The sequence below is a fragment of the Chinchilla lanigera genome, unplaced genomic scaffold, assembly GCF_000276665.1.
Source record: "Chinchilla lanigera isolate Chin_1 unplaced genomic scaffold, ChiLan1.0 scaffold00005, whole genome shotgun sequence".
NCBI classification, from domain to species: domain Eukaryota; kingdom Metazoa; phylum Chordata; class Mammalia; order Rodentia; family Chinchillidae; genus Chinchilla; species Chinchilla lanigera.
Window position 1 is genome coordinate 42,537,554 of NW_004955406.1, and position 16,236 is coordinate 42,553,789.

The 16,236-nt window shown below is 47.6% G+C and overlaps 1 protein-coding gene across 7 annotated transcripts in view; it reads right to left on the bottom strand.

Moving 5' to 3' along the window:
• Nucleotides 1-371: 371 nt before the first annotated feature.
• LOC102027268 (chromosome unknown open reading frame, human C1orf116) overlaps nucleotides 372-16,236 on the bottom strand; it is a 35,244-nt gene continuing 19,379 nt past the window's right edge. For 5 of the 7 annotated variants that reach the window (XM_013502804.1, XM_005375421.2, XM_013502806.1 and 2 more), the window contains 3 exons: nucleotides 12,221-12,406; nucleotides 9,796-9,973; nucleotides 372-8,526 (listed from right to left, as the gene is read on the bottom strand). In XM_013502804.1, the coding sequence (XP_013358258.1) occupies nucleotides 7,028-8,526; nucleotides 9,796-9,973; nucleotides 12,221-12,406 (1,863 nt within the window). In that variant the 3' untranslated portion in view covers nucleotides 372-7,027. Of the gene's footprint in view, nucleotides 8,527-9,795; nucleotides 9,974-12,220; nucleotides 12,407-16,236 lie in introns of those variants that run through there. The other 2 variants (XM_013502812.1, XM_013502818.1) reach the window with 2 other exon arrangements.

Below are 16,236 nucleotides of genomic sequence, written 5' to 3' on the forward strand. Positions count from 1 at the left end.
AAAAACCAAGGTCTAGGTGTTAAATGTGTTCATTGCTATGGCGGTGGCATTGTTCCCAGGCCCTATTGGGGGACAGAACTAGGAGAGATAGGCACAGGCACATTTGTGTCTGTGTTCATCTATCCATCCATTTATCTACCTGTCTATCTCACTATAAATTCATAGGGATTCCAGTTCCAATTCAGTATCACAGGGTTCACTCAGTCTCCATTTTGAGTTTGTAACTCCCTTCCCCCATGGTAAGAAGTCTAGCTGCTTTATTCATAGGATAGTTACTTATTTGCTCACTCCTCCAATGCACAAGAAAAGTTTTATAATTGTTACCCTATAAATGTAAAAACACATAAATGTAAAAACACATTTAGAACAAATAAAATCTATGTTTTTTTATTGTACTTTCTACTAGGCACTTTGCCAAAATATATACTTTTAGAATTATTGAAAAAGCTGTGTTCTTCTTCATCCCGGTGGTTTGATGGTGGCATTCATTCTTAACACAGGGTAATTTATTACTGTGTGTATTCCATTTTGAATTCATCTCCCTAAACACACACTCTGGGTATTTGGTTGGTTGGTTGTTTTTTGTGGTGCTGGGGATTGAACCCAGGGTCTTGTGCATGCAAGGCAGGAACTCTAGTACTGAGCCACAACCTCAGCCCTGGGTATTTGTTTGGTTAATTACTTACTTATTTATGTAATGAGTATGTGAAATATTACTAGGGCTTTCAAATTTGAACCATACAAGTAGGCATACTCAGGGAAGTGCAATGCCTTTCCACTTTCTTCCTGTTTCCATTCCTCCATTCTTTCCACTGCTTCCTGCTCACCTTCTCTGGGTAATTGATCACGAGTTTTGGGGTTACTTGTGTATTTCTTTTTGCAGATGCACAGACACGTGTGTATTTTCTCAGGTCCGCTCCTTCTTACGTGAAAGGTAATATGCTACTGATACAGAGTTCTCCGGTTGCTGGCCAGATGGGAACTGGAGGCAGGCTGGGGGTGGGGGTGGGGAGAGGAATGGGGAGACTGGGAAGGGAAAGAAGAGGACAGGTGTGAGAGATGCTTGGACGCAACCTGTGTCTGAGTTGGAGAGCTGACTACTTTGGTGAGATGTGGAGAGGACAGGGCCATGGGTCATTAGGGCACTAGAGATTGATGAAAGCCAAGGCACTCGCGGGGACTCATACTGTTAAGGGGCCTCATAGGTCCCATGGCTCTTTTTCTGGGTTGCTGAGCCGGAGCCCCTTGCAGACACAGAATAGGCAGCTGCGGCATGGAGCACACAGCAGCGGCCTGGCAGGAAACTTCCCAAACGGAGAGCCCTGCCCTTTTCTTCTAGACACCCTGGTCTAGAAATGAGAGGGCAGCGGCCTGCGGGGACATCCCAGCCCTGTAAGGAAGATGAGAGGAGCCACCACAGAACCGTGGCAGTGGCTTGGACCTCTTCCTGCAGTGGACGGTGGCCACTCAGGAGCCAGGGCACTGGAATAATCCTTCTCCCCAGCTAATAGGATTGGAAAGACAGGGTGGTCCCTGATTCCCGAGGCAGAGGAGGAATGGGGAAGATGAGGCTGGAATTGTGCCTGTTTTCAAGTCACCCGAAAGTGTCACTGATATCATAACTGTGGCCAAATGATATTTCCTTTAACCATGACAACCGTGGGGAACTTTCCAGTTGCAGGGGCACCCCTTCCTGAAGGGCTGGGACAGGAGAGTCCCATAGGGAGTAGGTAACAGACATCATCTCCCCATAGCCAAGAAGCTCACAGTGCAGGGAATTAATCCAAAGGAGGCCTCCATGGAGCATGCCTCAGCCCTTTGGAAGAGGGTGGTGTGGCATGCCTGCTCTATTTTTTTTTAAACTGGAGGAAGTGAACTCCAAAAGGTATCTTGTGTTGCAGCCTCCACCCCTTCAGTCATGCAGCTGAGGAAGAAGAGCTGATTCCATCGAGTCTGCTCTGTTCATACGTGAAGAAATTTTTGAAAAGTCTCTTGGGTTAATGGTTAGATCAAAGAGGTCCCCAAATGTGGGTGGAGAGGAGGATTTCCTGGTTGTGCTGCAAGCTGGGAAGGAGAAGAGGAGAGAAGGGTTGGGAGACAGAGGTGGGATGTATGGCCATGATCAGTGCTTTGGCGCCACCCACCTCATCTTCTGTAAGAAGCCTCAGAAAAAACAACCTACTTGACATCGTTTGATTTTCCATGGGACTCAACCTCATGAGGGGCCCCTGGCACCGAAAGTACAGATGTGTGAGAGTAACAGATCCCTTTTATTGGGCTGTGTGCTAAGTGTTTCTATATGTATGATCATTTGACTCTTTTCTAATAAAAACTGAAAGAGGTATTATTACTGCTTACTTTGGAGGGCTCTGGCATGTTATAATTTAAGTTCATTTCTTCCTCTTTAAAAAAAAAACCTATATTAGCATATAGTTTCTTGAACCACACAAACGAAGTTAAAGGAAGCAAAAAGAAATGGCTGGAAAAGGAATTGAGATGCAGAGACCCTGGAAGCCTATGGTCTTGGCCACTCCATGTTCTCAGTGTCTGCCCCTTCCCTCCCTTCTTCTCTCTCTTCCATCCACCCATCTTCCTGAACACGTTTGCAGAATGTGTTTAAACATACATACACACACATGTAAAAAGAGCTCCTCTATACGTGGAGGTTGCACTGGAAAACCTGAATCTCCTTCTAGCATGTGGATTGCCTAAAGTGTAGATTGTAAGATTTTTCTCAGGGTGTCAAGTTTCCTAATTAACTTTTTTGGACTCACTACAACATGCCTTTCTGGCTGTCATGCTAGGAGATTATCGAGTCCAAGTTGTCATCTCTGTTTTGAGTGCAGTGAAGTGAATTGCTAAGGCTCACCCGGCCCAGAGCTTTGGCTACCATTGTGTTTTATATTATTTTGAACTCTGGACACATGGCAAGTGGTGAATAAGGAGAAGGCTTTAACTAGGGAATAATGAGCAAAAGAGAATGGCAACCTGAAATAGGACGTCACTTATTTCTAATGCATGTGCATCCTAGTGCCAGTGGTGACAACAGTGGTATGACTCCTGCAGTTCAGTCTCCCTGCACCAGAGGAGCTGGAGGGCCACGCAGCACAGTTCCTCTCTCCTGATAACTAATTCCTGGTTCATTCCAAAAACATGCCTGCTCTATTTTTTTTTAATGCTCCAGAAATTTTAAAAACTTCTCAGCTTGTCTTTCTAATTTCAGCCAGAGTTCTCTCCTGTTACATAAGATTTCCCCCTTCCATCTTAAAAATAACTATAAAACAATATATAGGAAGTTAGAGGAAGCATAGAGAAATAAAACATGGTCACAAGCAGCATGAAAGTGACAACCAAGGGGAATCTGGGTTTGAGAATTCAGAAGATGAAAACAGCAGGTTCAGCCTTACCAAGGCATAAACCTGATACAGGCTGAGGACTTTTTTTTCAAATTCCAGGAAACCTGGCATGAGTGAAGTTGAGTCACCTGGAGGGTGTGCCAAAGACCAGCTGTGACTTTGGACCTTCAAATGCAAGAACCTCTCTTCTCTTTCCTTTGAGCAGAGTTAGGTGAGCTTTCGGTTTCCGTATGACTCCTTTGAGAAAGGACGCAGATCCAGAAGACAATACTATCTTGCTGAGCTGCACGGTACCAAGCCCTGAGCCTTACATGTTGTATATCATTTATCTATCCCCCAAATTGTGAGAGGGTGGTGATATTTCCCCCATTTTATAATGAGAACTCTGAGGGTCAATGAGTTAAAGGATTTCCCTAGGGTACCTGACTGATGGAATTTGAATATAAGCCTCGATTGATATGCGCCATAGTCAAGCACAAGAGGAAAAGAATATAGAAGCACTGTATCCGCGTTCCTGTCTAGATTCTGATGGAAAGCGGCACAATTCCTGTCCACTCCCTTGTTCCCTACCTCCACTAGTCTAGAGCACAGCTTCACGTGCCAACGGTGTGACCTTTCTCTGCCCACACAGACACGAATGGACCCAAAGAGGGGAGGGAGGGGCACATCTCACACATCAGACATCTTGCAGACTCTTCAACCTTCACCTCCAGCTCCAAGCCAGAACCTCTGCTAGGTCTTGCTCTCCTGTCTGTCACTGGGCCTTCCTTCCATGAAACAAGCAAAGATGTTTGCACACCTACCCACTGCAGGACTACATTTCCTGCTGCAGGCGGACGTGAGAGGTGAGTCAACCTGTCCCCTGACTTTAGTGTGAGATGGCACATCAGTCTTCCCTGGAGTCAGAGTCAGAGTCAGGACTGCCATGAGTGGTGACTCAACGGTATCTGGTCACACACCTGAGGACACAGACTCCACTGTGCCAGGCTGGGGAGAGGCCAGCACCTGCATCTGGTAGATGGTTTGTGTCTAGCAGCAACAAGACTATGGCAGGGTATGGCTGACACCCAAGGTCAAGAGGAAAAACTGTCACTTTGGCTTTTAAAATTAAACAAGTGATCTTTACACACTTCCACCCAAAATCCTTTAAGAAGAGCAGCTCTCACCCCACTATCACTTCCCCCGAACCAGCTCAAGCTGAGTGAAGAGAAATCCTGTATGGATACAGTAAGACAGACCTGATAACCTCATCACAAGTAGGTCTAGCATCACATGGTAGGGAGGTGGACGTCCTCACCAGGTCTCTTTGACTCTCTTTAAAATGAAGATGTCTGACTTCGGATTTATTACCTATTTTTGAATTCCCAAGAATTGCCTTAAAGCAGAATGTATTCTTTGAAGGGTAAGGACATAGAGATCCATGGTATCTTTATTATTATTTTTTTTTTTTTGGTTTTTCTCCGGTACCAGGAACCGAACTCATGACCTTGCGCTTGCCAGGCAGGCGCTTTTGCCGCTGAGCTAAATCCCCAGCCCCAAAACCATGGCATCTTTAAATAACAAGGGAAGGGAGTCTTTCAAAGAGAATTGGGGATACGAGCACATCACTGGGATAAAGATGCAGATGGGAAGGTGCAGGCAGTGTGGAGGTCTGGTTTCCCTGGGAGAGAAATTTCCTGCCTCACTCGGGGGGATAGCAGGTAGCAGGTAGCAGGTAGCACTCCCGACCAAACAGTGCTGGTCAGCCTTGTGTTGATGCCAGCCCCAGATTCCTGCCACATCTCAGTTGGTATCTAGTCTCCTGTTTTCTTTTCATCAGGGCAATTAACAAATAAGGAACCAGGTTGTATCTTGAAATATACAATGAAGCCGCCACCTAATACAGCATGCTGAATCAGTCTTCCAGAAGTGGCCTTCTCTCTTTTGGGGAGCCTGTAATAAGATGCAGCTTAGCCAGTGTGGGAGACTCCATGGGCCATGACAGACCAGGTCCTCCCCCAGAGCCAGGAATGTGGCAGCAGGCTTTTGCATGAGTGTGTGTACAGGAGTGTACATAGAAACTGCCACACCCATACAGCACATACCATGGCAGGGAGGAGCTATTTGTCATCCTTACCCTAACTCTCTCATCATTTTCAGAAATCCTGAACTTCAGTAGTGATAGGTCCATAGGGAAATGGCCCAGAAATGCTTCAAAGACATAAAGGACACCTTTCCAACAACAGTTTCTTTATCTGCCCCTCACATCTGGATATTCTGGATTCCAACCCAGTCAAAGCCATGAATAAGATATATTTCCCAAGGGGAAGTGGGGGTCATGTCTAACCACATCTAATCACCAAGCTTGTATTCCCAAGCCCACGCCACCTACTCCCATGACCCTCTTTTGGTGTTGCTCAAGTTGTCCAGATTGGTCAGGCAATCTGGGCAGAGAGGAGTTCTCGGTAAGAATGAGTTATTATACAGCCACTTTGTGAAGATAAAATTTTTTTTAAAAAAAATCTTAATCTGAATAGTGTCCTGAACATTTAATCTTTGATGCTTCAGAAGACACTTTAGGATGTTAGCGGGCCTTAGGCTGAGTCATGGACTGTGACCATGGACTTTTAAGTTTTGTGTGGATGTGGGAGAGTTCTGGGAAAGGGAGGCAGTGCCAAGTGGCAGTTGGGAGCCCAGGTTCCCATCTCTGCTGGTACTAAATGGTCAAGTAACCTTGAGGAGCTGCTTATCCTCCCCAGTAGGGCTGGATGGGAGCCTTCCCAAGATTCCTTTGAACGCTGATATTCTATGTACTGTGTTGATTTCCTACCATGGGAACTGAGAACATTTGAAAACTACCTGCCGTCTTTGTTAAGCCTCTGGTCTGGGGCTTCCAGCTCAGTGGTGACCAGCACTCAAGTCAGGCAGATGCAGAGCGAGATAGGGAGCAAGAGAGCAGGAGGAACAGGAAAAACAGGAATGTCAGTCATGGACTGCAGCACAGTCTCTCACTGAATTTATCAAGGCCATGGACAAGGACACCCTGGGCAGAAGTGGAGGTTGAGTGTGGTTATTTATCCTGCCTTCTCAGATCCACAGCTGTTCTGCTATCAATAAGCTGAGAGGTTGTTACAGGGATGTGTGATACTGAGAAGGCGGTGGGTGAAGAGGTAACGCCTCCTTTTGGTTCCAGGCCCTGTCCAGGAAGCCTGAACTGAGACAGTGTCCACCAAGATGTGAGGCAGGCTCCATCTCTTGCAGGGATTCTTGAGACCCTTTATCCACACAATTTTTAAAGTAATGCATATCCACTGTGGCATTTGGCTTTTCTTCTCAAGTTTGGCCACCTCCCTCCACTCAGTGCTGGGGAAGGCTGAACTCGACCCATTGTAAGAGCTCCAACAAGAGCAAAGCTCTGAGCAATGATCCCTTGCGTTACATAGTGTCTGTGATATATACAATTCGTCACACACACAGCCACACAGCACACACACACGCTCTTGTGTAAAGCTATGTGCACGCAGGCTCCCGAAGGCCAGTGCCCCTGAATCCAAACATATGCTCCCTCCCTTCACCTCAGAGAGCAAAGGCATCTGAGAAAAGCCTGCCCACGACCAGCCCTGAGCTCTGAGATCGCAAAGGCTCCTGAGCGGAACCCGAGAGTCCCTCCCGTGGCTTAGTCTGTGGCAGAGCTACTCCTTTAGCAGTCCCAGCTTCTTCAAAGCCTCCCTTCTGTGTTCATCAGGGACGCCTTTTGGAGAAATCTTGACACTGACACAGAGGGGTCGAGGAAGCTTGTCAGGGCTCTGTCCTTGGTAGGACGGACGCTTGAAGCTCTGGCCCTGCTCCAGGTCAGCCAACCTACCTACCTGGATACCTGCAAAGTCCTTTCCAGTGCCCAGGGAGGCAGGGCGTGGCCGAGAGTTACGCAGCACACTGGGAGACTTCTGCTCCAAAGTGGAGTCCTTTCCCAGAGAAGTGCTAGTTTTGGGGCTGGGGTCTTTCTCAGCTGAGAGGTAGCTGTTCAGCCCAACACCCGAACACTCCAGAGTGTTGAATTTGAAGTTCATCTGTTTCAGCCCCGGGATGCTGCTCTCCTGGAGCGTCAGTCCTGAGTCTAGCTTTGGCTTAGTCAGGGGACTGCTTGCCTTTGAGGTCTTAGGTATAGGAATTGGCATGGATTTGCGAGCTGTGGCCTGTCCTGGAGGGGCTTCCTGGGCAGCGATGCAAACCTTGCCAGGAGAGGATCCCTGAGCTGGTGCTGAAGCTGGAGCCTTCACTGGGGCAGGGCCCCACACTGGAGCCAGTGTCGGAGCCGGAGCCTTCCCTGAAGCAGGAAGAGCTGCTGAGGCTGGAGCCAGAGCTGCTGGCTGAGCTGGGGCTGGGACTGCAGTAGGGCCCGGATCTTGGGGCTTCTTGAGTCTGACAGAGCTGGCAGGGTGGCTTAGGGGGAGGCCAGGCTCCTCTTGGTCCTGGGGTAGCCCCAGCTTCTTTAGTGCTTCTCTCCGTGCTTTCCTCTGCTCCTGCAGGGAGGAGGAGGCCGGGCCAGCATCTCCAACTTCAGCGTGGCGGGACAGCCAGCTCTGGGGCTCACTGTGGAAACTGCTGCGGCTGCTCTTCAGGACAATGTTTGGAGGCAGCTTCCGGGGCTTTGGGGCAGTGACAGGGGCCAGACTGGCATTTGTGCCATTCCCGGATGGGAGGGGAGTGTCTTCAGCTCTAGCATCTTGAGACAACTGGGTAGGAGATGCCTGTGGTTGCCCAGGGCCCCCCAGTGCACCTTTCTTGCTGGCTGTATGGGACATGGCCTCCACTGTCTTTGGGGGCACACAGCTCTGCTGTCCTGGCCAGCCGTCCTGGAAAGCCTTTGGTGGGGGAATGAGCACTGTGTCCAGGTGCAGGCTGGCCCTCCGGGGGCTGGCTGGTGCCCTGCGTGGCTCACTGCTCTGGCTGGCCTCCCCTTTCTTGGGTTCTGCTAGGTGCCCCTCAGATCCTCGTGCAGAGAAGTGGCCGTTAGTCTGGGTGGTGCTTTGCCTAAGGCTCTGATTTCCGCCAATGTGGATATTCCTCGGGAGGCTATAGGAGCCAGACTTGCGGCCCAGGCCTTGGGCCTCAGGAGGATAGGATGAGGTAGTCTCAGTCACTCTCCTGGGCTCTGGTCTCTGCTGAATAACTGTTTCCTCTGGGTTTCCTGTGCGGACAGGCAAAAGGAGAGCATGGAGGTGAGAGCCCTGCTGCAGAGGAGGAGCAAATACTTCCAGACTCTGGACTCCAACCAGCAACAGGTAAGCTTTGTTTTGTTTGTTTTTAAGGGGGCAACACTCTTATCTGAATATCATCTAGACCAGTGTTGGCAAATATATGGCATGCATGTTATTGGGTTTTTCTTTTAAGACAAAAGTTGTTAATGTATGAGTTATTTTTTCTACACTAAAATCTCAGTATTCAAGTTTAATTGCAGTGTTGGCATTTTGTAATAAGCAGGTTTTGGGTTGCAATTTGAACATGCAGTCTCTAAAAAGTTCACCACCCCTGACCTATACTAATAGAGCAATACTAGCAGATTCCTTCGGACTGAGGATTATGCTTCCCGATGGTTGGGCCTGATTGCTCTACATCCTTCATAGGCTCTCCTGACCATCTATAGATCTGCCAGAGGTGGGGGCACTCAGGATGGCTGCCTCTAGCTATCTTGGGGCTCCCAAATACTTCTTCTACTTTTACTTTCTGTGAGACCTGGGCAGTTGTGTAGCAGCACAGTGCCCTGCTCCAGAGAGTGACATGGCATCTTTCCTTCCAGGAAGCCTGGCAGGAGCTGCAGGTCCACGGGGCCAGTGACTCAGTCCCCTCAGCACCATGTCCCTATTTCCTACTCTATCTCCAGGGAGGGTCTAATGTACTGTCGATAAATATTTGCGAAATGAATCAATAAATGACTGTAGTTCTGATACCACTGGGACTGTTCTCAAAAATAAAGTTCTCCCTATACACAGAGATGTATGTCCAGGTACTACGGTTTTTGGGGACCTGAAAACCACTGGCTTTCCACCTTCTCTAACACAGGCCTCACAGCGTCATCACTGCCACTGGGAAGCCCTTTTCTCTCCTTATCTCCGCAGCCTCCTCTTCTGGGTCACACAGATTAGCTCTCCAGACTGGGTCTCTCTAGGCCTCTCCACCCGCTTCCAACCTGCAGGCTCAGATCTCCTTAGAATTTCCTCACAGGAGGGTGGGAGCCATCCAAACCCCTTTCCCTCTCAGGCCTCTGCTATTTCCTAGAAAGACATGGGAGCTGGCCTCTCACTGGTTCCTCCTTCCCTTCAGGGACAAGGCCAGGAGGGTGGTGAGGAGTATGGATCCCACTTTTGCCCGTGACCCTTGAAACTGAGGGCAGGCAAGGCAGAAAGTGGCCAGAAGGAAGCACTGATGCTCCCAGTGTTGTACGGAGAGTCTGTCTTACCATGGGGAGCCAGCGGGGTGATGGGGAGTGCTCTGAAACCTCGGGGAGTTGTTGCTGGCTCCGACCCATCAATGGACAGAACGCTGTCAGCCTCAGCATCCAACGAGCCAATGGTCTCCTCTAGGAAGAGCAGACACTCCTTCTCCTCAGCCGACAGGAAGTCGTAGCTGTTATCAGTCTGCAGGGAGAAGGGGCTGTGAGGAGAGCTCTCTCTCTGGAGAAACTGGTGGGACCTGAGAACCACCCTGCTGTGAGGGAAGAATGCAGAAGGGCTGGAAACCTGTCCTTGATGCTACACTTGCAAACCTGCTTCTTCCTGAAAAGAGGTACCAGGGAGAGGAGAAGGTTAGGCTGGGGGCTTGCCGGCACCCACCCTTGGAGCAGGCAGATGGCAGGGGGCCTTTCTCCTGCTCAGTCCTGGGTAGAAAACTAAAGGGCACACAGATCAGAAGACCCAAGTGCTAATTCCAATTCTACCTAGCCATTGTCAGGTATTTCACTATGTGGGTCTTCCATGTAACTGAGTTATGTGGCCAGCACAGTGACTTGGCCTGGAACTTAAATGCTATGACTTTGAACTTTTCAAAGCACTTCTGCACACTTACTCTGGTATGTCAAGGACAGTATGAGGACAAACAGGAGATGCAGCCAACTACTGGCTTCCAGGCCAATAAGAACAGCAGCATGACCAGCTGCAGATAAACTTACTAAATAATTTACACTTTGAAACGCATTCCATGCAAGATTTTTTCCCCCTTGTATATTTACTTATTTGATGGCATTTGGCTCTGGCTAACATTCAAGTTAAGTGCATTTCTTAAGCAAATATTAACTTCAGGGAGGAGGGTGGAGGAACTGGTTGGTTTGGTTGGTGGGGAAAGCAACTCAGTACTAAATATGAGGCAGACATTAAAGCAGATCATTTTCATTATGAGAAAGCACAAAGGGATATTTGGAGGAAGATACTACGGCCACCTCTGATAGTTTTGCCCATGCTCTACCAGGCCAGGAAGATTGAGGCTGAAGACAAGACCAGAAGGACAAGGGAGAATACAAGAAACCTGGCCTGAGTCTTTTCCTGATATTTGGAACACTTTAGAATTGTATATTCTCCATATCCATTCAGATGACAAGGGAAAACTGTGAGATGGCCCTAATAATATCCCAGGGGTGGTAGGGTAGCTGTTAAATAACACTTTTGCAGTTGTCTTTGCCCTTAAAAGTTACCTCGCCAGTAAATGATTGGGGCCTACATGTCAAGAGAAGCCCCAAATATAGCCCTTGGAGTTACTTGAAGGCAATCTTTATTGCCCTCATGCTGTTGGAATAGCCTGGCTCCACCTAAGCCTACTCTAATTTCTCCTTTGTGGGTCATTCAGATTGAAAGCCTTTAATCTCCATCACATTCTATGTCCAGTGGAACAAGACCATTCATACTGGCCTCAGCCTATCAGAAACAGGATGCTGTCTCTGTGTTCCCATCCTGTAGGGCCAAGAGGAGATTCTGCATTTTGACTCTGTGTTTGTGTTGTTTTTTTTGCCTCCATTTTTACATATTAAAATCCATTAAGTATATTAAACATCTTTGACATTCAGTAGAGAGTCTCATAAACTTTACATTTTCAAATCTTTGTAGAATATAAAACAATGAAGGTTAAATTGTGGGTTATTATTCATGTTACAAGGATGAACAATGCAGAAATGTTTACTTTTGGATGTAGGGTAGATTGTCTTTCACATCAGTCTTAGCAATAACTAAGATTTAAATTTGTGCCCAGAAAAATGATTTCACAAATAAACAGCGTGACTTTGAGTTTTTCAGACTCTGTTCCTGCATAGGCTGTTTCTTTTCTATACAGCGGACAGTGCTCAGTGTTTTATATTCCATGCATATTTTCCCTATAAGGATCCTATGAGTTGGGTGTTAGTATCATCCCCATTACACCCCAGAAGATGGATACATAGACAAATTAAGTAATTTGCCCAAGGTCATATGGCTCATAATGGAATACCTAGATCTATTCGGCTCCAGAACTTAGACTTCTAATTACTTTCCTTGCTTTGGTCTTTGGAAAAGACTGAAGTAATACTTACTACCCACTGTAGAGAACTTCAAGAGTCCACATGCTATCAAAATGTTCCAGTTTCCACCATGACCTCAGATTGCAGGCCTACTCTTTCTCCTCAACCCAATCCCTCAATCTAATGCAAGTTGGAGGAAAAAGTCTTATTGGTCCTCTTGCTTTCCTCTCTGAGGCTGTCCCAACCCATTCTCCATAGACTAGGGGTGACTCAGAGGCAGAGAGCACCCACTAATGCTGTGCTTTACAGGAAGATGAAAGAGAAGCTGCAGGGAGCCACAGCTGGGAGCAGAGCAGGGCGCAGCAGCTGTGCAGGGGCCAGGCGGCAGGAGGAGAGTACATACAGATCCAGAGTGGGCGGAGGTGGTGCTCATCATGCTGTCGCAGCTGCCGATGTGGGTCCCGGGTTCTGAGCCAGGCCCTTCTGGCCACAGCTCCCTCTCAGGCATCGCCCGAAGCAGGGTGCAGGGGTGGTGAAAGGGGCTCCCAGAGAGGAAGCGAAGGGAAGCGAAGAGTGTCCCCAGCCGGGCCTGAAAAGAGAAGAATAAAGCCATGTGTGAGGCAGGCTTGTGCAAGGTTCTGCCCAGGCCCTGGGGCAGCATGGTGGCAAAGATACCAAGCAAGCAGAGAGCTGGAAGGGGGATGTGATCAGCCATGACCTGAACACCACCCCGAGCCTGTAAGAAGGACACAGGCTGGCTCAAACACATGCAGAAGGCAGAGTTTTAGGTGGCATAGGGGAAATCTAGTTGGAAAGAACTTCATTGCTTTTCTTAGTTACTCTTCTCTTTGGTCCAGAAAGCTTATACTTTTCTTAGTACAAACAATAAATACTACAGGGACTGATAGCCTGGGTCTGGAGGTATTTGGGTCTAGATTTGAAATGGCTGATCCATTTACAGTGATTGGATTTGAACCAAGCCTGCTTTTCCTCATTTAATAGGGTTATTGTAAGGATTAAGTGAAAGAACAGTTAGCACAGTTTAGTTAGTAGTAAATACTCAACACTTAAGGAACATCTAAAATTGTTCTTGTAATAAGAAAAACATAAGATTCATCTAAGACCATACTAATTCCCTAAAGCAAGGGAAACAAGAAGTTAGAAATGAAGGGTTCTGGTTAAATCAGAAACTATAGGCTTGAGAGAAAGGACAGGCCCCTTAATAGCCCTTACTCCTTAAGAGGCCCACTGTGAGACTATAATATAAGGAAATACTTCACGTTAAACACTACGCGCTGTTCATGACCCAGTAATCATGAGCTGCTATCATAGCATATTCAACACCATCACAACCACCACTGCAATGATCATCTGCTCCCTGGGCTGACAGACAGAAACCTGGTACCTACAGAGGCTGACAGGAACCCAACTTCCCTCTTTCCTGGGTGTCATCTCCTCTGCTATTGCTTGTGTTCCCAGCAAAGCTCTCTAACTTGTGTTAGTTGAACAAGACAAAAGTCCTATGTAGCTTCTTTCCAACTTCAGATCCTTAGAGGGGGGAACAATTCAAATTCATTGTGACAATAGTAGTATCAAAGGGAGCTGTGGCTGCTTTCCCACAGGAAGTCCCAAGGACTTTCATCTGTCTCTTTGTGGGAAAGACTCCACCACAGCTGAGCAGACCAAGGGTGACTCTTGTATGCAAAATGAAATTCTATGAAATTATGATCCAAAGACAGTTTCAAGGTGAACAGAAGGTTGGGGGAGAGTCAGAATAAAGTTTACTTGATTCTGAATCTATATTTTGCTCATAACACAATGCTTATATTTTAACTCTCTCTGCTACTTTCCCAGTACAAGGTAAAATGTCTAACTGACCTCTGGGGACGTGGGTATTGGATACCATGGCAGATATTCCTTTGACCTCTGCCAACAAGTACTTCCATGCCAACATCAGGTTGGGGCTGGGTCGGATGAGTCAGCCTCCAACCCTATAAGCTGGCGAGCTTTATGTAGCTCCTCTTCTAGGTGGGAGGAGCCTCCTAAATGGGGCAGAGAAAGAAGGGCAGGACACTGGGGAAAGAAAAGGAAAGGTCCTAAATAAGCCAGACATGTATGTTTTTTTTTAAAGGTCCAGCACTCCTCAAGAGATAAAAAGGGGACCAGAGGAACAGAGATACCAAAGAAGCCCAGTGAGAAATTCACACTGGTGAGACAGCACCAAGGGCTTCTTCATGAGGTCAGTGCCTCAGTATGGAGAACATTAAAGAAACGGGAGCTTGAGGAATCAGGTGGGTGAAGTCTGGTCATCTCAGCTATGCACTCCATTAACGACTGTGCAGCTTCACACAGCACTAGCCCATGCCTTACGTTCTGTAGGTCTGAGGCCATCGCAGCCAAGGGGATCTATTTCTCATAAGATAAGGCACACAGAAGGCCCTCAGAAAATGCGGTGCTGGCTGAATAACCTGATCTGCTCTAGTGTCCACTGGGTTGAGCTGTTGGAAGGCTTCTTCTTGACTTCTGACCTGTTAATGTAAGTTTTTTCTCAAATAATTTATTTCCTGAGAATATATGGCTGAGTGGAATCTGGGTAATATTTTCAGATAAATTAATATTTATAGGCACCTAACAATATAGGAGGTATGAATCTACATAAGACAAAGACACCATTTTCCAGAAGCTGGTGTGGATCCAAGGGTCTAGTTTTTGGCTCCATTTTTCTTATATGTGCAAGTGGAGTAATAACTGTTGGAGGTGACTTTCTGTAACTAATGTAATATTCTCTCGGGATAGCTGGACAGATGCTACCTCTCACTTTCAGAGGAAGTTAGCTTCCAAGTATGCCTTGTGCTGGGCCGTGGTTTCGAGCCTTTCCCCCTCGCAGAGAAGCCCTCCACACCCCGTCCCAGACCCGAAGCAGCATCACAGACACAGACAACAGGAACAGCCACTTCACAAGGACACAGCAGGCAGCTGCTTACAACGTGCTCACATATCTCACCAGACCTTCAGGTTCACATGGCAACAGGCAGAGTGACATTTTCTTCACCGTATAGATGGGCGAGCTGGGGCGCTTCCCACTACCCCCTCCTAGGGGAGGCTGAAGATGACCCATATCTGCATTTAAAGGGCCCCTCCAAGGGACACTTCAGTGACTGCCAACATGCAGATGGTATGCACTTAATGAAAGGGCATTGGCTGCCCTGATTAAATAAGAAAATCCTAAAGGTCACCCTTTGGTCTTCACCTCATACCGGATACTCTGTGCATGGTCCTTCCAGACAGTTTATTTCCCAACACCAGATACATGTTTCCAGGGTAAAGAAATGGCACCAAATGTCACTGACAATCAGGTCCCAGGCCCCATATAGTCACTGCGGAGATGAAACCCGCCCTGAAAGCACAGCTGAGTGAGCCCTGGGTGCTGACACCTTATCTCTACATCTAGTTTTATGATCCAAAAAATTGGAACAGTAAAAAAATATTTTTCTTCTCTCCACCTTCAGCTTGACCCAACTTAAATGTTGTATTTCCTTCTACCAATTTTATAACCGTGAAACTTAGAGGCTGTATCAGGGTAGCCATCGAAACCGGCGGTATTCCTATTCTGCCTGATAAGAAATATGAGAAACCAGCATAACAGTCAAGGCAAGAGTTTGGTATCTTTTCACCTTTGACCTCTTTTTGAGAATTATGAGGAGGAGGGATGGCGTTAATATGCATGGCCTATAGTTGGGGCCACCCATCCAAAGACACAGTAAATATTAACCATTCTGCTGAAACTAGCCAGGCCTCCAGAAGAGTAAATAAACTGCATGTGGAGTCCTGGCATCCGAAGTGGGTGAGGCAGGAATGAGCTGCAGTCCCATCCCACATTGTTCTTACCAGGCCAGGCCTCCCTTATCACCTTCTCTCGTGCGCATGGGCCCATCCTCAAGAGCTCAGCCCCCATTCTCAGCAGTCAGAGAATTTTTTGTTTCTCTCAGACCTGAGGTCTTTGCTTTTTGCTGATGACTCAGAAATGTGCCTTGGGCTGGAGACTATGCTACGTCAAGTGCCAGCAAGACTGATATGTATACTGTGTGCACATCCTTCTTCATGAGCACATGGGCAAGTTTAATGTTTAGGCAACATCTCAATGTTTCCTTCACCAGTGGATTGAGGGGAGGGGTGGGCTGCAAGTGGGCCCCACAGAGAGTCCTTGTTAAGGTAGTGCAGGAGATGTTTGCCAGCGAATGTGGTGGGCTGGTTCTTTCGTGTGGAGGAGCCTAAAGTTCCACTTGCCAGGACTAGAAACCCAAATGTCCTTTCAGGGCTGGGCAAGCCAGGCCCTGAGAGCCTGGCCCTGAAGTATGTCCACTGTCCTCTTCTCTGTACTGAGGGGAAAAGAGGAGTTATGGGCCAGAGTGCTCACCT